Source organism: Falco biarmicus, chromosome 6 (genome assembly GCF_023638135.1).
Source record: "Falco biarmicus isolate bFalBia1 chromosome 6, bFalBia1.pri, whole genome shotgun sequence".
NCBI lineage: Eukaryota > Metazoa > Chordata > Aves > Falconiformes > Falconidae > Falco > Falco biarmicus.
Genome location: NC_079293.1, coordinates 20,899,136 through 20,923,714, shown reverse-complemented (window position 1 = coordinate 20,923,714; position 24,579 = coordinate 20,899,136). Strand labels below are relative to the sequence as shown.

The 24,579-nt window shown below is 34.4% G+C and overlaps 1 protein-coding gene across 1 annotated transcript in view; it reads right to left on the bottom strand.

Moving 5' to 3' along the window:
- Positions 1 to 24,579, bottom strand: part of CSMD1 (CUB and Sushi multiple domains 1) — a 1,210,323-nt gene that overhangs the window by 413,790 nt on the left and 771,954 nt on the right. The window contains exon 8 of the mRNA XM_056344568.1: positions 5,304 to 5,391. Within this exon, the coding sequence (XP_056200543.1) occupies positions 5,304 to 5,391 (88 nt within the window). The remainder of the gene's footprint in view (positions 1 to 5,303; positions 5,392 to 24,579) is intronic.

Genomic DNA, 24,579 nt, shown 5'->3' with positions numbered 1-24,579 from the left:
AGTAAAATTAAATATGCAATTATTGGATGTCTTCAATTGCAATTTATAAATTAATATATCTTTTTATTCCCCCGCAGGAAAGAAAGAAGGGAAAAAAAACCCAGGACAATACAAATATTCTGATGTCTGATGTAGTAAGTGAAGGATTTCATGTCTAGACTGGGTTTTATTATATATATTAAATTATATATATTAAAAATCATATTAATGGCTACATAAAATGTTACACATTATACTTATGATGACTCAATTTGTTTATTATTTTATACAGTTTATTGCATTGTTTTCAAAACCTCTTGAAATATCTTGTAGCTAAGTACTAATAATGTGAAGTTCATATATTTTACACAGTGGATATAATCTTTTGAAATGTTTGATCACAAACTAAATGATAAAAAATAAACATTCTGACTACGACTTATTAAAATAAAATAAAAAAAACCTAGCAAAAATGTCAAATTAAAGAGTAAGGGAGGAACAGAGCATACTCAAAAGCTCCATAGTGCTAGAACTCGAGGTGGAGAGAAACCTGAATGCCAGCTACAGGCATTGACAAGTAAAATCTTTTGAAAGTAATTTCAAGAATTCTAAATTAATTTCAGGCTACAGAAGAGCAGTCATAGGTTCTACTAGAATGACTGAGATAGTTCTGGATGTGATTTATCTGTGGCTACAATGCATGCTAAGTCTGCTTTAATATCAGTTAAGATCCATCCTTTCCAAAGCACCTTTTGTGAAAAATCAGGCATATGCCATGAGTCTGACAACCAATACTTCCAAGAAAATAATTTTAATGTAATTTCAATTCTGTCAAGGCTTACCAAAAAAAAGGAAATAAGTATTGAAAAGTTCTAAACACTGCTGAATGGAGGTATGGACTACAACAGTATAATATTTGTGAAGGAAATTAAATGTTTTGTATGCAACGGGTTAATAATGAAATGTGTGTGTATATATATATATAGTTGCAATGTAATACATACATTGCAGATATTTAATCAAACCGTCTATCTTTTGGTGTTTAAGGGAACGGTGCACACTGAGAAATTTTACATGAGCTGTGTCACTAGAGTATTATTTCATGTTTCCAGAGAATCAGATCTATCTAATTAAACATATTAGGTGAGGGGACACACCTGGGCCATAGTCTACAATAAAACTCCTTTTGCTCTGAGCAATGTTCAAATTGCTGAGTCCTTCTATTCATTCTTCTTGTAATTTTTCCATTAAAAGGGGGCATCCTCACAAAATCATATCTTAACTTGTTTTTTCTGTAATTTCAAAGGAAATGGTTACTTCAGTTTATTTCCGATTTTTAACAAGGAGTGTTTTTACGTTCTTTTTTTTTTCATATCTTTACCTCCCTAGTCACTAAGAAAATCTGTGGGCACTTGAAGTGTTTTGGTTTTCTCAGATCTCAATGTAAACTTTAAACAGGGTGAAGAAATAAGTTTCCTCTTTTTTCCCTTTCTATTTTCAGTTTGAACTGTATCAAAGCAAACTTCGTGCTTTCACAAAGGCTAGAGCTTGACTGAAAGAAGCCATTTTATAAAAAGAAAAAGATTCTGTAAGAAACGCTAAGCATAAGAAAGTTCATTTAATTTTAAAAAGCTGTTTTGAATATTTAAATTTTTTTACAAGTGTCATTAGAGTTGTGGAAAATTATTCTTTTTTCACAGTATCACACATACCATATAATATTTAAGTAGAGCTGAAATGTTACTGTTTGATTCCATTCTAGATTTCATTTAAACAATCTACTCTTTTGAAATCTCACAAAAATAAAATGTGGTACTGATCCCAAAACTTATTGATTATGTTTTTATTCATCTAGCAAAGTCTGAGTTGCCATTTCTCCCTCAAAATTAATCCAAATATCCACTGGATTATTTTGAAATCACTGAACTTCCCCTCCCCTAATTTCTGAACTGAACAGAGTAAAAATGTGGCAGGAGGACAGAATGAAAAGGTTAAGATTTCAATACCTTTTTATTTGCTTTATGATATTAGAATTAATGTCATTATTATGCTGAAAATGATGAAATCCTTCTCAAAGAACCTGTCATCACTGAATCAGTTGGGTCTCACACTGTCTTGAAAATAAACCCTCTGCCTTTCCATCAATTCCACTCACATGTCTTTCACTAGACTGGAAAAGATTTTGAGTAATGTGCATTTTCTCATGTTTTAGTTCATATTAATATTCACAGTTGTCATTCTCTTGACAAGAACAATAGCTCCTTCTGGTGTCTATACTTGCCACTTAGAAAAACAAAAACAAAAACAAAAACAAAAACAAACCAAAAAACCAAAATGTTGCCTTTCTTTTACTCCCCACAGTATTTTCACATTGGAGAAATACAAGTTACACCAAGTATTTTCTCTTTTATGGAAGAGCTTGATTTCCCATTTCAGAGAAAGAAAAGCTAAATTCCAAACAAATTCTCTATTGAAATGTCAAGCTAGATATAGATAGCTAACTTCAAGATAGTTAAGATACTTTTTAAATAGATATAAAAATAAATTTATAGTACATGAAAACCAGTTGCTGTTGAATAATCAGTTTTCAGATAACAAATAAGGTTTAGGAGGAAAATAAAATTTTATCATTTCTCTCAAATAATATTCACAATTGGAGGCCAAAAACATGCACAGAAAAATATATTATCAAAGTATATTAACATGTTTTATTTATCATATCTTATATGATGTTGCTTCTGCTATTTATTAACAACTTATGCATTCATTTATACCCATGAACAGTAAGATACATTAGTTGAAATGAAAACATTATCAGAGTCTGAATGGGTAAAGGAAGGAGGGAATTTCTTTGCTCTGTCAATTGAGTAAGCATTACTTTTAAGTAAGCTCCAGGCATTTAAGATACCTGTAACCCACAGTCATTCATAAAAGACGGAGTTAAAAATATAGTTATCTATGTTTTGCAAGGTTCCTTGCCATAAGATTCCCTCAGCTATCTTAAAATACACTTTGAGCTTTCAGGTTCTTTTGGGCTTTTCCTCTTCTGGATGTTTTCATGCACTTCTGGGAATTTTATTGTTGGGCTTTCCAATGCTGGGGCTCACATATTTTGGATCTTTGGACCTGTTTCAACAAAATTATTTTAGTTCCCTTTCTCTTTCAAATTATAGACTAGAGTCTACAGGGCAAAAGAAGCAATTATCTCCCATATGCTCTTCCAGTCTACCAGTGCCTTTAGATCTGCTGTTGTTTCTTCAGAATTGTTCGTATGCCACTGACTTGGACCATAACTAGATGGGTCTACTTGGCCCACAGTGTATCATGTGCACATAAAATCTGTATGAGATTCAAAAATTAACAGAATAAATCAGGTCAGAAGATGACATCATCTAGTCCAATGCTGCACTCCAAGCAAGTCCAGTTGGAACAGGGGGCCCAGGGCCATGTTCAGGTGAGCTCTGAATGTCCCCCGTGGGTGGAGACACCACAAATTCTCTTGGAAACTAGCTCCAGTGTTCGACCATCCTCATAGTAACAATTTTTTTGGGTGTTTTTTATTCCTGAATCTAGTAGTAATTTGCCATGTCCCACCTAATGTCCATTGTCTCTAGTCCTTTCACTGTCCACCTCTGAGAAGAGTCTGGCTTTCTTTTCTTCACATTCTCCTGTTTGGTAGCTGTAGACAGCAACAAGGTCCTTCAGATTCTCTTAAGGCTGAGCAGACCCAGAACTCTCAGCTTCTTCTTACATATTATGCACTCAGGCTCCATCACCATCCTGATCTGCTGAGCTTACTCTCATATTTATACTTAATGGAAAGGCCCCTTCAGGTGTGAATTCCTGCTATTTTCCATTAAACGTTTAGGCTAAGGGGTTAACTCTTTCCAGAGATGCTTTTCTCTCTCCACTAATAACAGAGTGATCCTAGATGCTGCCCTTAACTCTTTCAACTTAAGTATTTGACTTGGAGGAATTCAGAAGAGGTATGGTCTGCACTCTTTACATCTATGAGGAGAGACTCAAGTGGAGGAGGGAAAATAAGGCATATCTGCACAAACAGTAAAGTAAAATACTCTCCAGAATAACAGTGGAAATATACAGATATTCCTCGGATGAATGTACACATACACCGTAATACATCTTAAGAAAGAGTTATAATTTATTATGCCATTTTTACCTAGTCTTCTACCAACTGATGTTTCTCTCCTCAATACATCAATAACTAATAAACACCTAGATAAAATTACATTTGTTTTCCTAAAACAGCAGACCATTGGACAGCAAGTGCATACTGTATTTTCGTATCACACAATTTCACTTGCAGCAGCTGTACTTGCCATGTTGAATCAGAATATATAGAACAGGATAATAGCAAACATCTTCTGGACAGCTTGTCTGTCTATACCATTTATTTAAAAGCTTATTTCTCTTAATTATTTTTTAAAAAAACATTTAACTGCTGTTGCTAATGAAATCATGACTTTGCATATAACTTATTCTGTTAATGTTGGAGTTGTTTACGAGTTCTCAGGTTTCTTTGAGGATAGAGAAAAATCGAAAAAGAATAGGTCAGTCAGAAATAGATTAGATTTTTAAATTATTTCCCCATCAGTTATGCCCTAGCTTGGAAGTGCCTTGATTCAGGAGCCTGGTTTGATTAATTTGCTTTCTGGATTTGCAGAAAACTTTGCACAATTCCTTCTAATTCTTATGAAGTTTTCCTTTCCATTTACTCTTGGGTCTGGCTGTCCATTCCCTGCTGAAAAATTTATAAATCTCTGCATGAGCTGGAAGCTTCCATCTCCTTCCTTTGACCCTCTTTCCTGCCACACCTTGAAGTCTCTGCTTTTTTTTCCCCAGCAGGGAAAATGCAATCTTCCTCCTTTCTCCACAGGGGCTCGTTTGACCTCATCTTTTTTTTTAATGAATATAACAAAAGGTGAAAACAAAAAAAAAAGCAATTAGATGGCATTCAACAGCCCCAGACACTGAATTTACCATGTTTCCCAAGGTTTTTAACAACTTTTATATAGCTGGGAAAAGAGAGAATTCTCTCTGCTTCTTCTTCTATCTTGTCCAGGAGAGTTCTGCCTTTCCTACACAGACAAGATTATTATGCTCTAAAACTCCTATTTAAAATGCATTCATTTAAAAAAGACACAAGTAAGAACAATTCAAATTATGCAATGGAATGGAGCTATTTTTATGAAGACAACACATATAAAACCAGGGAAATTATAGATATCTCTAGGTGCACCCTCTGTATACATGTAACAGGAAATACCTTCCTCTTGGTCATATAGAAAACTAAATCTGCCTACCTGAAGTCAGAGCCCACCCTTTTCCCATTTTCAGGAATTCCAGGATCAGGACATGTGTCAGATGCAATTGCATCTCCACCTTGGGTCACTGTAAGGAAAAGGAAAAAATAAATTTAGACATGTAAAGATGACTCTTAACTTTTCCCATGCATTAACTTCCGTGGCCTGAATTTGACCACATGCATATTCGTATTATTTTTCTTGAAACAGTACAAATTATTACCAAAAAGAAGCCCCGTATAATTGGTTTCTTGGGTGTATTGGTTAATTTACTTGGTTATGATAAAAACCCCATGTTTTACTTCTGTGGGAAAATCAGTAATTTATTTCCCACGGGCAGTCACATTTTTATGGATATACTAGGATCCACAGCTTTGCTCAGACAAGGAAAACAACATTTTGTGAAGTCACCTTCTGAAATATTCACAACACACCATTGTAAGAATAAGGTAGTATAAGAAAACAAAATCTTATTTAAACTTCTGTCCATGATAATACTTGAAATAGACAAAAGCCAAGCCTAAATGCAATACATAAATATTTTTACAATTATAACATTTGACTCAAAAATATACAGAAACCCCCCACAGAACAATGCATTTGTAAGGAAATGAATTTGTATTCATGTAAATGAGGCATGAAATCTCTATTTTGGGCTTTCATGTGGGAATAGAAAGCAAAAGTACCCTATACTCTTCTGTTCTTTTGTCCTCCATACCTTCCCACTCAAGACTGTCAGATATTTAAATAATACCAGGTCTACAAATACATAAATTTATAGTCCTTTCAAAATTCAAAACGATTTGTACATTCAGATTTCACTTGTTTTCTCCTTCATTTGTAAAACAGGCATTTAAGGACTATGTGGAATTAAAAAGTTATAAATCATCAAAAAAGACATAAAGTAACAGAGCACAACACTTGGAATATACAGAAAACCTGAACACACATGTGCTTTCCATCCTGCACATAACACACATGTGTGTCCATGCATAGTTACATGCCTCCTGCCTTTCTGTTTCCTCCACAAAAGAATAGAGCTAGTAGAAACCTGTGGATCACATTTTTAACCCTAAAAGATTATTGGGAAACCCTTAAGGTCAGGGTAGAATATTTTTTTCTAAATAATATAAAAAAAGAAGTTAATTGGAATATTTTAGTAGTTAATTGGAATATTTTAGCTGCAAAAAAGTAAATTACACAGGCCTGAGTGGATTACAGATGACAGCATTGCAGCTGAAAGGCAAGGAGAGATTAGACCTAAAAAGAGAATGGTTTTCACAGACAGTAATATGCTTTCAAATTGAATACAGTTGTAAAAAATGTGGTGACAAGCAGGATACACACACTCAGATGTTAACAGCTGTAAATCTTTATGCCTGTTTTTGCAGCATCAGGAACAATTAATTTATATAGAAATTTGAAGTTTTACATAAGAAGATTTAAATAAATGAAAAACTCGCATTACAGCACTACAAAAATATAACTAAGACAAAGCACTAGTAAGGACCAAAATGTTTAACTTAAGCATAGTTTTTTTTCTTAAAGGAGGGAAACTGCAACAATGAAAGTATATTTCAGCATTTGCCTACATTGCTTTTTCTTTAATTTCCCATATAGAATGTTTTTAAAATATAGTAATGGAAATGAGTAACAATATTTATTGCATTGTGTTGTCTTTGTCCCAGAAATCTTTCTTTAAACTAGGTAAAGAAAGGTTATGATAATGTCAGAAATATTTTTGGAGACACAATGAAAAATATGGTGTTTTACTTAAAAGTTTATTTTCTGATAAATGAAAAAAAAAAAAAGCATGAGTAAAAATCCAGCTCAGCTGGACAAAAGTATAGCATGTGGAATTCACCATCTTGAAAACACTCCAGAACAAAAGCATAATCCTGCTAATTCACTAATATTACTTAGATTGATAAAGATTTTTGTGTGTTTGAATAAAGGCTTTCAGAACAAGCCTATAGTAGCTAATAAATGTATTTTATTCTGAGAATTTAATTTTGTAGTTTCTTGGGAAGTATCAGCATTGAAATGCTTTTATACTCAAAACCTGATCTTGCTAGAAAAGCAGCCTGCTTGTACACTGATGTTCCTTAAAGTAAATAATCTTCCAACTAACATTTCTTCCTTTTTTATTCAGGAAAAAAACAATCAAATATTTACTGCTTTTAGCACGGAAATGTAGCTATGTTAGTGGAGGTGAAGTTCAATTTTGACTACTGGATCATCAAAATACAAAAATAAGCAATATGCCTGATGTTTATTCAACATAACAAGTTTACTCTACTTGAACCTTATGGCAACAATAGTAACACCAGGTGGGGAACACTGCCTTTACTGTCACGTTTTAAGGACAAACACACTTCAGTGAAGCTGCTTCCTTTTACAAACATAAATACAAAATGTGTAAGTATTTTTTTGGGGACAGCAATCAATGTTGACTGAGACCTTACTCATACCACAGAATGAAGTGATCTCCCCAGATGGATGATGACCTTTGGAAAATTTTCTTCTCAGCCGCTGCCTTTTGCTGCCAACACACTCTCACACCAATATTAGGGAAGGGTGATTCAGGCTGTAGTTTACCAAGAGAAACTCTGTCTCTTGAAAGAGAACAGGTATCATATGTCTGGAACTTGGCACATCTTCCTGGATGTCTACAGGCCGTGTTAAACATGGACCAGGTTTTAGCTTCTACTTTCCCAAATGAATTGTCAAGTGTTTTTTAACAGATGGTGGTTGCATGACATGCTGTCATAACACAACACATCCAATTCCCTGTAAAACAAGCCTGTCTGATTTTAATTTTCCAGATGAGAAAAAAGGAACAATTTTTTCAAATTAGTGAAACCATTTATTACCTTTAGTTGTTCAGGGACACCAGGGACTTTAGTGCATTTATAAATGTATGTATATACTTTTACATGTTAATACGCTTAAAACCTTTACCTGCCTAATTTACCTAAAAATTGGATTTTAAGACTTTTTTAGCTGAAACATTTGTTATCATTCAGACTGAAAACAGATGAAAAGATGCCAAAGTGAATCCCTGGCAGAGAACTTTATCTTCCTCTGTTTCAATCCTGTCAGATCTCCCCTTTATCCACTGCTACGAAATATAATCCATTGCTACTGAGAACCATAACACGTGGGAGGAGAAAGTATCACCTCTGATTTGAGTATCTTATTTCCAGAATATGTTAAAACCTTGCAGTCTCTCTGAAAGCATATCTCTTAGACATGTAATCTACTATTCATCCAGTCACATGACCAGTCTTTCACTATTTTACCTGTAAAGAAAAAGACTTTAGCATGCCTGTGAAAGACACGTGTCTTTCCTGTTTGTACTTTTCCAAAAGGATACTGTATATAGTTTCATCTACCTTGTGTCCTGGTTTAACCCCAGCTGGTAACTAAGTACCACGCAGCTGCTTGCTCACTCATCTCTCACCCAGAGGGACGGGGAGGAGAATCGGAAAGGGATGTAAAACTCAAAGGCTGAGATAAGAACAATTTAATAAGTAAAGCAAACGCCACACAGTCAAGCAAAGCAAAACAAGGAATTCATTCACTGCTTCCTACCAGCAGGCAGGTGTTCAGCCATCCCCAGGGAAGCAGGGCTGCATCACGTGTAATGTTTACTTGGGAAGACAAACGTCATCACTCTGAATGCACCCCCGCTTCTTTCTTCTTCCCCCAGCTTACATACTGAGCATGATGCTCTATGCTGTGGAATATCTCTCTGCCTAGCTTGGATCAGCTGCCCTGGCTATGCCCCTCCCAACTTCTTGTGCCACTCCAGACCTCTGGCTGGCAGGGCCCAAGAAACTCAAAAGCCCCTGGCTTAGCATAAACATTCCCAAGCAACAAACAAAACCATCCATGTGCTGTCAACGTAGTTCTCACATCAAATCCAAAACAGAGCACTGCACCAGCTATTAAGAAGAAAATCAACTACACCACAGCCGAAACCAGGACACCTAGGGTGTTATAAAATGTTTCTCTTTTTTTCATCTTCTGATTTTTCTGTCTTTATCATATTATACTTCAATTGCTTCTAGTTACTTTCAAAGCTCATTCACAGACTTTCTGTATTCTATCACCTCAATTTTTATTTCAGAATTTTACAATTTCAAAACAATGAAGGTATTAAGGAAAATGGAAGCTAATTTTACTATTTAAAGCTTGTGAAACTTAGAAATAAATATAAATTATGCAGAAACTTTGTCACAACTATGCACTAATTAGTAGCATTTATATTAAAACACTAACAATGTTCTTTTGTACTGTGAATATAAACTAAACATTTATAAGCCTGTATTTATGACAACTAAATTTAGGACCAGCCTAAATAATACCACCATCTCTCAATATTTTCTTAGTACATTCTCAGCATATTCTCTCTGTTTTAAAAAGTTGTTTAGAAGTATATAACCCTGGCGAATACCAAAGCAAAATATTGCTTTACATAGATAATTCTTCACACTATATCCCAGTTGCACACAGTTCTTCAAGGAACCATCAGCCAAAGAAAAACAATGTGTGCTCCATGAGACTAACATCAGAAAAAGTGTTTGAAGTCACAGGGTAGGGAGAACACTGAGGAAAGATTCTTGTCAAGTTTCTTTTTTCTCTCTCTCTTTTTTTTTAATACTAGTTACTGTAGAGTCTAACAGAACTGTGCTTTTTTCTCTCTCTCTTTTTTTTTTTTTTTTTTAATATAGGTTTTGAAAACATCAAAGATGAGATGTGTCAACCACAAGGTGTGTCTATAGTATAGAGCCAGACCATTCTCAGTAGGTGCAACCTAAGTCTGGAACTTTTCAACATGCCATGTTATTACAAACTGCAAAACTTACACATTCTCAGGCCTTTCTGCAGGAACATTTGAAGAGAAGCTGTGAGTTCATCAGCATGATGGACAGCTTTTCAGTCTATGTACAACCTCTATGGTTAAGAATGGTGACTTAAATTTCTGTTTGATAAAAAAATCTATTCTTTTGTTACTGACTAAGAATGAATAATCATGATTTCTACCATTTTCTCAGTTCATGTGGACTAGTTTTCCACAGCTTTGTAGGTCATCTTTATTGTTTTACTTGGTATATGGCATAGTAAGAACAGAATTCCTTTAAGATGTTTCACATGTTCTTACTCTAACACAATAGTACAGAAGAAAGACCACCAATAAAAGTAAACAGAAATCAGATTTTCCAAAGCTGTAATCATAATAATAAACAATTAGCATATACATTAACATCTTAATTTAGCTCAGCATTTGGGAAGTGTTTAATCAAGAAGCAATATCAGGCATGAGGAAGGGATGGCGCAACATATGTTTCATGCAGCAAAACAAGCAACATGAGATCTCCCTTGTTAGAATGTTGGTTCTACTGAGACAAACTGTCCTGATTTAGTTGCACGTGGAATCTGTATATACATTAATGATCTACTCACGCTCATGTAAAGCATGTGATGAAATGCTTTGAAAAGCTGGACTTTGAAGTAACAAAATCTTATGTATAGGTGCATTATACTGATTATTTTTCTTCAGTTGCTGCCATTAGGTTAGTAACAAATAATTGGTCCTCGTGCTTCAGGTTGCAACACCCACAATTTTAAACTTAAGAAATTTTGGCAGTCTGTTTGGATATTTAAGTCATTCTCTCAGTGATATCACCAACCTATAGGAAGGTTCTGGATTTAAAAAAAATTAAAAAAATTTTAAAAAATTGCATATATGCAGGAACACACATTCCTTCAATAATTTGTTCTGAATGATTTTCAAATTAAATGAAAAAAATGCAAGAATCACCTACAAGAAAGTCTTGTCAAATACTGCATGGAGGCTAGAGAAAAGACCCTAAAATTAACTTTGGAAAGATATTACAAGAAATGGCAGTTTTTCTGGAGCAAACTGACAAGTTTGTAAACTGAACAAGACTTTACAATGAATGTGAACTTTATCTCTCTATTATGATGAAAATAAAAGCTGACAGATGTAAATATCAACCTTTTCCAAAACAAGAAGTTATACACATAAGTGTAAAGACACTGCATCAACGAAACAAGGCATTAGATGCATTAATTAATGTATCAGAGCCACATTTTGATTATTTGTTAGGCTCCTTAGATTTACATTTATTTACATTTTAATTTTTGAAAAGGCTGATTTAGACTAGAAAAAAAAACCAAACCTAACAGTTCTAGACATAATTTTGGTCATTAAATAACTATGCTTCAAAGGTGGATCCAAAGCATTTCAATTACTTTTTATCAAGGGTACTAGAAATTACTTGCTTCACATAGCAATTGATAACGTGGGCACTGAAAAAGAAAACCAGATGTATATACTTAATATATTGACGTGACAATATAGGGATGAAAGGTGTAAAAGGTTACCATTGTATAAAAGAACCAAACATACAGGGGTTTTGAATTTAGAAAGTTGAAATTAATGGATTAAAAGAAAGATTTTAGAGCACAAAAGCTTCAATGCACAAATACATTCACATGTAAAAGTAATTGAATGTAATTTTCCACTGTAAGTTTTGCTGCATTTGCTCTAAAATGTCAGTTACCCCCATCCTGAGGATAATTTAAAGCTTTCAAAGTTTTTGATATATCCAGATCAAAATACAAGAATGAATTTAAGAATAATTTTAATGGTCAGACTGCATATACAGCAGGAGGGTTTTTTTTGTTTGCAAAGACATTTGTTTATTAGGTGACTTCTCATGTGTTGTACTTCTTAGCAGCACATAAGCTTTAGCCATTTCAAGAGTGTCTTACTGCAAATAATAGGACAGCAAATTAGGGTCATGATTAAACCTGCTTACAAACAATGTCTTTGCATACACCTAAGAATCTGTATTAGAATTTATTTTTAAAACTATGACACAGTCATAAAAGGAGAAATCACTTCGGTTTACATGAAACTATGGATAAAAAATGATTGTTTTGTCTCTTGAACTCCTCACCAAATTAAAGGATATAAATTGGATTTAACACTTTTTTATTATTATTTAAAACTTTTTATTATTATTATTTTCTTACTGATGTTTCTTTTGAAGAAGGATATAAAGGAAAAGTATCGAGTTGGAATCCTAATAAGATACGAGGTCAATACTTATATGGGTATATGAAAGTATATGCTTAGTAACAGATACTGCCTTATACTTAAATGAGATCATAGACATGATAGAAAATACAGATTTAAGTAGAAATTATAGCTGCAACCAAAAGGTCCTGACATAATTATATCTTTCAACTAGACAAAGAAATGTAAAGAGTGCTATATAATATTTTTCCATATAATTTCATTGAGAATTTTAGAAGTAAAGGAAACTACTGTTAACAAAAGAGCTGATGGCCCATATGCTCCATCATAGGCTTTAAGTACTTCCTTCAGTAGAAATAGTGTAACACTGATTTGTTACAGACAACAGAAATAAATTTGCATGAAAATTAATCTTATGAAATGACATATCACTGAAACCCAGAAACATAAAAAAAGAAGAAACAAGGAAAGACAGGTAATGAAAATTACCAGTTCAACAATGTAACTACTTTCAAGAAGCTAGTTCAAACTCTTCTTTCATTTATTTACCTATGAATTGACTATAATATTTAAATACTATTGAACAGGAAAATATGGTCATGTTGAAACCAGATGACATAAGCACATAAGGCTATCCTGGGCATTTATACAAGAAGAAACCATTATCCTAAACATGCCCAGGTGAATCTGGGCCCAGAACACTCTTACAGATTGTATTGCCTATTTTCAAAATGTTTAACACATCTTTCAAATTATGGTTCTATTAGTTCAGCAAGCCATAGACAGCTGTTAATTTTAATCTAAAGTTGAAGCTCACTGTTTCTCACTATAAGAGAAGTTTCTAAGGAGTTTAACCATACCTCTTGCTTTAAAAAGACAGATAAAAAAAAATAAAATTAGTCATTTCTGCAACAGAAACTATAAAGCCCCCTATCATCTTCACATGCTAAAGATAATTCTTTTAGCTTTTTTTTTTTTTTTTTTATTTTTTTTTTTAATAAGCTCTAGCACCTTAACATACTGGGAAATCATCATCCCACTGGATTGCAGCTGTCAGTCAACAGTTGGTTAAAAAACAGGTTCTCTGTAGTTTACTAATATATTTATGGCAGTCCTTTCTTTAGCAGCTGAGGTCTTCTAGCAGCAGTCTTATACTTGCTACAGACAAAACAGCTGGTATGTCCCACTCAATGTTGTTATTCCTTAGTGATCACAGGGTCTGAGAATAGAATGCCTTTACATAAATCCATTAGTGGTTTTGTCCATTCTTAGAGAGTGAATCATCAGTTTAAAAAACAAGGGGAAAAAAAGGGTTGTTTTCTCACTTTGTTTTCTTCTGTTTTGGTTTTGCAAAGGAATTTGACCAACTCTCCTTTGTATGCACCTCTGTTTTCAGCAGTTGAATACATGATTTATTCCAGCTTAATGAAGCAAGTTAAGGCTTGGCAGATGCATATCTTTCAGTCTTACTAGCTTATTAGTCCAGATTTTCTTGCAGTAATGAAGAGTCAGCTCACTTACACACAACAACATTTGTTTTTATATTTAACTCTATATCAATACAGCTAAAATAATATATTTTCACATAGCTAAGAAACCCCACATTTGGGAACTGTGGGAAGAAATTGTCAAATATTTATCATTTTAGTGTAATTAAATATATGCATTTTAGCCTGATTAAAATGTCACTTAAAGGGTTGAGGTGAAAGGATCAATTTTTGTTTTAGCAGTAAGTTACAGTGTAAATATATTTTCCCTATTAAATAGAATATATTTGGAACAGGAATATATTATATTTCCCATATTTCTATGGGGAAATTCCTACAAGTCACACAAACGCTACAGTTCAGAATCAGATGCCTTCACTATCTATATTGGGGGGGTAGGGAACTGGTTGAGGTCTTCCACAATGCACAGGCAGTTATGCAAACCTCCTGAGATACTGTCTGGCTCATTAAAGCTAAAACTGCATCATAAAAGATGGAGAATCCTTCGATAACTGCGAACACCAGATTTTCATGGGTGTTGAATCATCAAACCCTAGAATGTGAACAACTGAGCTTGCAAAAACCAGGCTGACCATACTGAAAGCATGTGTCTGATTACTGTCAACTGATGGTCCATGCACAACAAGCTACTATTGCCAACAAGTAGTTAACATAAGTGCGAGAAAACTCCAGTAGCTCTAAAAAGCTGAAATTTGCTAGTGAGTGAAATTTACTCACCAATTACTCAATATAGTTTCACCAGATGGAATATATAAGCTTACATTATGCTTTTAGTTAAGGAATTGACATCATAAACTATAGTAAGAGTACCTTAAGACTGCAAAATCTATCACTTAGTAAGACATGCCTGAACTGAAGCTATCCATGCAAAAAAATGTACAAACCCATTTTTGTCTTTTCATTTACATTTATGATTTATGGAAAACACCAGTTAAAAAATATTGTCCCTTCATTAATCCTGATACTTGAATAATGATCTATATCATGACTGTATTGCTCAAGGTCATGATGGGAAGACAGATGAGAAAATGTCCCACGTCACTGCATAACAACTATATTGTGCTTTTGTGGCTTGCTTACAGCAAAACTGTTAAGCACTCACCTAAAGTCATTAAAACTATTATGTTCTTATAACGTTAAAAACACTAATGTGAAAATATTATAAGCTCCTTAGTCATTAGCTTTCACAGTGTACTGTGAGTCCAGTGTTATTTTGTGATTTGCTTCAGGTAATGACACTTTTGCATCAATTGCAAAGACCAAACTGACTGCAAAACATTTCTCTCCAGTCATGAGAAAGTGTTTTAGTCTCTTAGTACTATATAATACTCAAACACAAGGAAATGGAAACCCATGACCTTAGTGAAGTTAACAGATAAGATACCAGTAATGATAGGGACTGCAGGATACTATCGGATAGGCAAATAAAAAAAAAACCCTTTTAAAAATAAATACATTACAATTTATTTATCACACCACATGACACAAAGGGAAAGGAAATTCTTGACATTAAAATAAAATTACCATTATACATTTGTTCTTTTCAGACCACATAATAAGCGATGTGTCCATAGCAAAGAAAGTTGTTGCTTTTTCCAGTACCACTTCAGTTTTAAATGTTGGAAATTTAGTCATTTACTTTGAAATAAGAAAGCTGATGAAGGATCAGTAATAAAAAGCAATTTATGGGATATCCAGAGCATTTTTTTAAAAAGAAATAGTCCAACAAGTTGTTTTGTCCTAGTTTGTTACAAGTTTGGAAAATTCCATGTTTTCACCAGCGCCAGGTTATAAGCTTGCCCTACAATGCTATTGAATATGCTGCCACTTCATAACATATTTTATTGATTCACAAGGCATTCCTTTTTTCTTCTCCTTTAAAAATAGCATCTTATTAGAGCACTACCATTTCTGCAATAAATATGAAAGTGATTATAAATTTTAACTTTTTTTAACAATAAGAGTTAAAATGTCTGTGTTTAAAAAAATTGTCATTTCCTTACTTAGTTATTTAATACACATTTTTCATTCAATGCATTACCTGCTTTTTTAGTCTGATAACTGACATTAAATTTTTGGTTGCTTTTCAGAGTAAAATGTTAGCACTGTGTAACAAATCTGAAGAGGTAACAAGACAGTTACCCATTGAGCATACTGCATTGATAATCTCATACTTCAATATAACCTTTAGGATTTTACATTGAATTTATACATATTGGTCCACTGTCAAAGGTTTGCAGAATTTAATCAAATAGGCTTTGACTTTGATAAAGAGCTTAAAATTAGATAGTCTACCAGGGTGGAGCTGTTCATATAGAAAATAAGATAAACTGATACATAAAAATTCATTTCTGTATCCTTCCTCCAACGTTTTTTGTGACTGTGAGCAGGCCACTAAGAACCACATCTTAAGTGAAACCCAGGAAGAACATGGAAGCTTGTGACCAGAATTCTTCCTGAATTTTTGTGTTGAGCTGCTCTCTAAAGCTGGAACCATTTAAAGCGTGAGGGATCTTCACTGTCTGACTACTTTCCCCTACTTAATAGGTGCCATTTTCTACTTGTCAAGAAGTGACATCTCTTTAACAGTCCTCCTGACAGTACTAAGAATTGTATTGTCTTTCTCTCTCTCACAGTCAGAGCAGATGAGCTCAGAATATCTCTAACATATCACCAAGAAGACTGAATTTCTCACTAAAAAAGATACACACTAGCTGATGATTTTCTTTAGTGGTGCTGCTTAGAAGTTATAACAATCTTTAAAAAAAAAAAAGAAAAAGAAAAAAGAAAAGAGTGTTCAAATACCTCATCTACCTCAGTTAATTTAAGTTAAATTCTTTAGTTTTCTGTATAATGCCCTGGTCATAAAACTACTGGTACATCAGTGTGGTTAGTTTTGTCCCTTTTCTCTAATTGAAATTAAAACATCTTGGGGAGGGGGTGAAGTTATTTGGGTAAGAGAAAAAAATAATCCATAAGTACAGCTGTGTAGCATGATAAAAACAGACAGTGAAAGATGAATTTTAAATGCTGTGGTGAGCACTTGTTTTCAGATATAATGTTAGGAATTCACAGATAAAATAAACAGTCCTTGAGGTATTGAAAATTCTACTTTGGCTTAAGCAGGACATCTGTACGCTTCCTTTATTATACCCTTAAGTCTCTAGACTGTTCTTGAGCTATTCTTCTACAAATACTTTTAAATATTCTTCTAGGAATACATTTAGATATTCTTCCAGTACTTCATTAAATGATCTGAGTAAGTTTAGGGTAAGAGCACTGTTACCACAAAGTAGTTCTGGAATGAAAATTGTATTTGTCTTCCCGGTAGGAAAGATTCCAAGAAGTCATCTCCAAATGGATCAAACTCCCTCTGTTACACAGAATAGAAGATTTGATTATATTTTTTTCATAATTTCTGAAGAGGTGAACATGTTGTACTGTCACACAAAATGAGAATATAGTGCACAGTAGGAGTAAGGCTGATCACTCAGGGTACTGACCACTCAATATCTTAATTCTCCAGGACGTTGGATACACTGCCAAATGTAGTTTTTCAAATCAGATGTAGTAATTAAAATCAAGAATAACACCAAGGAACAACGTATTGGGCCAGAGATAGGAAGCCAGCAGAGGTTGGGTACTTCTGTAAGAGATAAGGATTTTCAAGGAAAAGGGATAAGCCCATACATGAAGGTCAGCACAAGTAGTTTTCACAGACAAGACTGGCAAAGACTGCAGATTGTTGAAGGCTTTTATATTGTGCTTACTGGGTGGGTCAACTTAACTAAATTGAAGAACAGAGCAAGAGTACGCACAACATTGCAAGTGAGAAATCCTTTTCAGAGCTAGAGAACATTTCTATGTCCACTAACCTCACCTGTTCTTTTTAATTCACTCTAACTGGCCACTCATAGTTGATGACTTTGAGTTTTTGTACTATTGTTGTTTTATTTTCTTTGGAGAATCTGTTGGCTCACTGAAGGACAAAGAAGCACATATGAAGATGATATTTATATCTTCCTTAATTACTAAACAGTGCCTACTGGCAACAATTTATTTTGCTATGCATCCAAGGGAAACTGAACAAAAGTATGATTTACAGATGGTTAAATAGCTTTTGTACTCAGTCGCTGTGGTTGGGTTTTTTTTCTTTCCTTCTTTTCCACTATTTGTTTTGTTCCAGTTATTACAATGTACTACATTTCTAACAGCTAACACCTCTGATGAACGAGATTAGAAGGGAAATCTGCCAATGACTCAGATTATTGAAACAATAAAGGAATAGGAGCTGTTTTTCTTTTTGGGTAGCTGCTCTATGAAATAACATTGTGATACCAAGAGAAAAAAATAACAGAAGTTCTGTAAGTTGGTATATAGCAAATTTGGTAGGTATGATCACTGTGACACACAGATAACATGAGGGCAAACATACTTGCTGTGACAGTAGAACCGAATTCTATTCTATATCTTAAACAGCATTATCATTAACAATTCAATCTTTCCACCGATTATGTTTATGGATGAAACTGAGTGGAGTCAATACAAAGTCTGTTGTTTGCTGCCTTGAACAAAGGAATAATCATATCATAATCATAAAATGGGTCAGTATGAGACTGAATCTATTAGGGTGTTTATCTCCTGGTGAAGTGGAAAAGAAGGAGATGAGACACTCCAAACTTGTAACATTTACCAGAACAAAACTCTTAATTTTAAATATCTGATTTCTGTGCATAATACTTCAGCTAAACAGTTTCAGTGACATTCTATTCAATAGAAGATACATTATTATATAAACATTTAAAATAAATAATTACATATATATATATTGTTTCTAGAGCTAAATCTACATAGTAGTGTTTGTGATTGAAGCACAGTGCTGACATTCTAAGGGCTATATTTATCTGGCTAAAACAAATATTAAATATCTACCTACAATTACTATAAGGGATGCACAATCCTCCCAAGAAATAAAGCCAATATATTCCAACTAAACTTTGCATTATTGCAGTTAAAGTTCTGTGAGTTAAGTCCATAAGCAATATCTGTGGATATACCGGAAGCTGGATAAGAATTACAGTTCCCTAGAACTCCCAATTTAATATTTAGTATATAATCATAGTAGATGGCTTCTCCAGTGGTCATTTTATCCTCTAAATCCATAAAGAGCTTCATGTTTAAAGTAGCGTTTACAAGGCTAAATCCCAAAGTAAGCTAAATCCTAAATCATGGCCATTTATTTCTATGAGCACCTAAAATTCAGGTAGCACTTTTTCCTTTTTTTTTTTTTTCCTGCATTACTTTCTGCAAAGTACATCTGTTCAGAAGAGAGACTATTCCTTCTGCTGATCTACCCACATCTATTAAGAGAGTACTGATCTCCACTTCAAGTGAAGGGACTTCCAGGAGGGACTTCAGAATTGAGATTCCTTAGTACAATGAATTTTCTGACAACTTAGTATAAAATGCCTAATTCCAGAGACAGGATTTATGACACACATATATTTTTTCTTATATATATTATTTATAATCCTGTATGCACTTTTCATGATCCTACTCGGTGAAAATGACTGTGACACGATGTGTAAGCATTCAGGAAATATATGGAAGTTTGTATAAGAAGGACCGTGCTAGAAAACTCAGCTGCCTTTTATCTGTTAAACATAAGTTTGTAACACTTGTTCCAGACTAGGTTGAAAAAAATAAATGTAATTGGTTTTATTCCTCACTTGAAAGTGTGCAGCAGCTACACAGATGACCTAAATTGACATTTAAATACCATGAATCTGCAGAGCAGATATATGATGCTACTTCAAAAGACAGACTTCTGCTTTTCAAACCAAAGCACGAGAATTAGAATAGCAGCAGTACATGATTTCTCCTGATTTTTTTACACAGGAGCTCAGAGCATACTTGAAATAAGACTAGAATATCTTGTGCCTTGAGTAGTCTATTTATAACTGCTGTAATTAGGGACAGTGTTCAAAAACAGAAAAAACACTATATCATAGATAAGTGAACAATCTCAGAACAGAACTTCCTCCAAATAAAAATACATGCTCCAACATTTTTGCTATATTTTTAAAGGTTCCGTCTCTAAGTTATAGAGAAAAGTAATAAAAATGACCCAAATAAATGCTTTTCTTTTGTACACAATGATGTGCAGCTGTATACAATGTTTCAGATTCTTGATATGTTTAAAATATATGGCACAAGCATCTAAAACACTGCTTCAGCTTGGCTCTTTTCTCCCCTTCATTGAGATTAGCAGGGTGGATGTCAGCTGCAATATGTTCCCTCCCACTCTTTTCACTATGACAATAATAATAATAAAAAAAACCTCTAAGTAATTTATCACAATTTTCTATCATATCTATGTGTCAGACACACACTACTCTCTGGAATATGTAACCTCAATCGTTCTGGCATGTCTGTTTATTCAGGTGAAATGCCAAACTGATAATTCATAATTCCTTTCCCTCTTTCTTACATAGAGTCAGAGACTTATTCATGTCAAGCTGTTAATTCTTGAGAGAAAGGGGCAAAGAGGTTATATTGGCTCCTCAAATATATTCCAGTACTCACTGTGTAAGTAAATTGAGACAAGCTTTGAATAAGCAATGTTCTTGGCCCCAATACAAAAGAAGAATAACAAAGACTTTCTTTTTGAGGTTTTGCCCATTAATCACCTTTTAAAAATTGCCATGCTTTCCTTACAGCTGCTTAAAGAGTTGAAAGATTCTATCAGTATATAAAACTGAGATTTTATAGATTAAAGCATGTTTCCAGAATTAATTCAAAGACATAGCTGTTTGCTGACATTAGCAAAGGTATACTGTTCAGATGATCTGCTCTGTTCGGCGGTAGTTGAGGGTTTTTTTAATCACAGGTAAAAAGTATTGGTTTATGGATCAATTCATATATTCTGTCTTTATATGTAATATAATGGTATTAGTAATCCAACCAGGAATTTGGTTAACTTTTGCTAAATTTTGAATAGTTCTTCCTGAGAACCTGTGTTACTCAGATTGTCTAAAGTTTTCCAACCTGATGGAAGAATCTCCCTTGTCTCTTTAAACCAGTGCAAGGCACACTTTATCAGTGTCCCATTTCTAGCTAAAATCACAGCAGTTCAGCTTTATATCTGTGTAAAATGGAGCTCACAGCAATTAATTGACAGAAATTATCAAATACTGTGCATACGCCTTTTGAAGCTAGCTCAGCACGGAAATGTACTGAAAAATCATTACGCTTTTCCCTAGATAACTTGAGAAACAGATACTCTGTAATCTTATTTCCACTCCCAGAGTTTCTTAAAAATGAGAATTTCATCTTGAGATCAGTTTAGAGATAACTACTTGCTCCTCTTTCTGAGGCTGACAAGTTTCATTTCACCCATGACAGCCTCCAGCTGTTAAATAGAAATATAAATTGAATGTGGACTACTGATGTGAAAAGCCAATTCCATCGTTTTGACAAAAGAAACAAGTAAGATCTACTTAGGCTGTGATTGTATCAATGATATTTTATTACTGTATTAAGATTTGCAGGACAGTGGCTCCCACACTAATAAACAAAAACACGACATCAGGCTATTTTATTTGACATCTGTGTATATAAAAATGTCAGGCAGGTGAAATAACCGCTGCACTAATTGAACTGAGCCATATGAAGCAACACACCGCAACATTCCAGATCTCTATCACAATGCATTTCAGCTTCTTTAAACTGAAATGTAGATCCTTTCAGACCAGATGTAAAGAAGAGATTTTTTACAATGAGAGTGGTGAAACTCTGGCAAAGGTTGGGCTCTGAGCAACCTGATCTAGTTGAAGATGTCCCTGCTTATTTTATGGGGGTTGGACTAGATGACCTTTAAAGGTCCCTTCGTACCCAAGCCATTCTATGATTCTATGATTCTATACTTATTAGTGACCCAAGAAGCACTGTCAACAATTAGAGCCAGGGTTTTTGTCCTGCATGTCTTTACTCACATTGTAGAAAAGATGAATTGTATTCTGCTGGAAATATTCACTATCATGATTGTTTTGGGAATATAAGGACCCACTGCAACTGGAATTTGTGTCTTTTTCTATAATGTTCTGTAGCTGAGATGGGGAAAAGCAGGGCAGATTGGCAGAGATCAGCACTGCCAGCAGCATTTGTGGCTGGTATTGCCACAGCAGTAGCAGGTTGAGCAGAATGGCTAATGCTTCTGAAATAATTCATACAACTTAATGTTAAAAAAAATCGATTTAGCAGCTCATCCCATGATTGCTCTGTATGGTCGTCATGGGCCCCTGCTAACAGGTGGATTGGATCTAGCCAGACCTAGGCTCCCCTCAGAGGAGTTTAGAAAGCAAGGGGGTCCTTTCTGAACCTCATGATTTAACAGGAGAGTCTCCCTGACAGTTTTTTCTGACCCTGTCCTCTGTGCAGTAAATCTTAAACCACTGTCACATCTAGTATTGAACTTTGTTAACTCACTGGTTTATATCATATTGTTGCTTGTCTCTTACTAGTGAAGTGCATGACTCCAGCCGCAACACTATTCTGTGTGAGTTAAGAACTGTATTAGGTTCCTATGTCCTGGTGCTGGCGGGGGCTGCAGGGCCCCTGTGAGGAGCGGATGGGGCTGCCCTGGGCCGGGCACAGCCGGTTCCGGCTGGTTCCCGCTGGCTACAGCCACCCCTGCAGGGCACAGCCCACCCAGCAGCCAAGATCAGGGAAAACCTATTTAAGAACAGGTATATAAAGAGAGATGATGGTCCAGAATGGGAATGGCATTACCCTAGGATTCCTGTTCTGTTCTGTACACATCAGGTGAACTTGCACAATCCCTTTGGCCTAGATCTAACATTAGGTATTTAAATGAGAGGCTTATGAGGCAGTACCACCAACTTTATTAGTGCTTTTTAGAGGTTACCATTTCTCCCTCTTTATCAAAAGACTTAGGGTAATAACTTTCCTAACTGAACACATGCATACATAAAATGAGCCAGGTACAACCCAGAGTTGTAACATTTAAAAAGAGGAAAAAATAACCACTTGACACTGTAGATGGGGTTTTGGCTTCTGTACAAATTTATACATGTTCTCATTCTGAGCATTAAGTACTTAAAGGAACCGTTCCCTCCTCCCACCAGCATTCAGTAATCCCTGTAGATGTTCCTTCCTCTCCAATTTTTATCCCGTAATGTAACAAACATTGGCTAGAGAGAGTAATTTATTATCAAGATCAAATTGATACCTGAAGTGGAAGAAATATTAATGTTAGTAAGTAACCACTTTTATTACAGTTGCTTGTCCTGACAGCAAGGCAAACATCAATGTATTACTCGTTATTATACATTTATCCTGGTAATTCACATGTAAATTAACTCTTTTTTTCCCCCCAAATCTAGACATCAGAAATGGAACCTTAAAGACTGGTTTTGTTGGTTTAAGTGATTTGAGTATTCCAGTTTATGAAATGTCTCTTTTGGTTTTGGTTTTTTTTTTTTTATGAGCTACACTCAAGTCTTGGATTTTCAAATAAACATACTTTACATCTGTTATCATGATTTTAACAGTATTTCAACTACAAAAGCAGTAATTTCTAATGATTGGAAAAGATACATCAAGTAGACATATTCCTTAAGCACATTAAACAAATGAAAATTTTTTGTGAAAATAGAATATATTAATTCCACAAATTTTTTACCACAAAAATGTACTTTTGACATGATGTGAGAAAAGAACCCACCAAATATTAAATATTTTAACATAATAGAACAAAATAAAGTTCTATAACTAAGTAAGTGTCCAACAGAAAAAAACGAAACTAAACAATTTCCTATCCAGGATTTTAATTGAAAATGTTCTATAAATATAGATCAAGCATTTAAAATAATATATATATATGTTCCTGTAGTAAGCAAAAGAAATCACACTTCTAGTAAAGTAGTAAAAGAGATAAAATACTGAAAATAGACCTTAGGAAAATTCTTACATAAATGTTCCTATGCCTTTCCCTTCTTACTTGACTAACAAGAAAAGGTCTATTTCATATCTGAAAACTAAGCTAACTGTAATAACAAAATATTAGTGACTAATAGTCTGTTGTTTTTTTACATGCCTTAATATTCAAGGATATTCAGTTTGCATTATTTTATAATCCACTTTTACATTCCATTAATCTGTATTTTCTGCAGCTGCTCCTCCAGACATTGTATATAGAGACATGCATTTGGCAGTCTTTCACTTATGTGCTGGTTTTCACTGGGGTAGAGTTAATTTTCTTAATAATAGCTATCTTTTGGGTTTGTGCTGAAAACAGGGCTGGTAATCCAGGGTCATTTTAATTACTGCTGAGCACTGCTTACACATAGTCAAGGACTTTTCTGCTTCTTGCACCACCCCACCAGCAAGCAGGCTGGGAGTGCACAAGAAGCTGTGAGGGGGCACATCGGGGACAGCTGATCCCAACTGAACAAAGGGATATTCCATACCATATGACATCATACACCGCATATAAAGCTGGCGGAAAAGAAGGAAGGGTGGGGGATTCGGAGTGATGGTGTTTGTCTTCCCGTGTGACCATTATGTTTGTAATGATTTTTTGGGGATGACTGAATACCTGCCTACTGATGGAAAGTGGTGAGTAAATTCCCTGTTTTGCTTTGCTTCTATGTGCAGCTTTTGCTTTACCTATTAA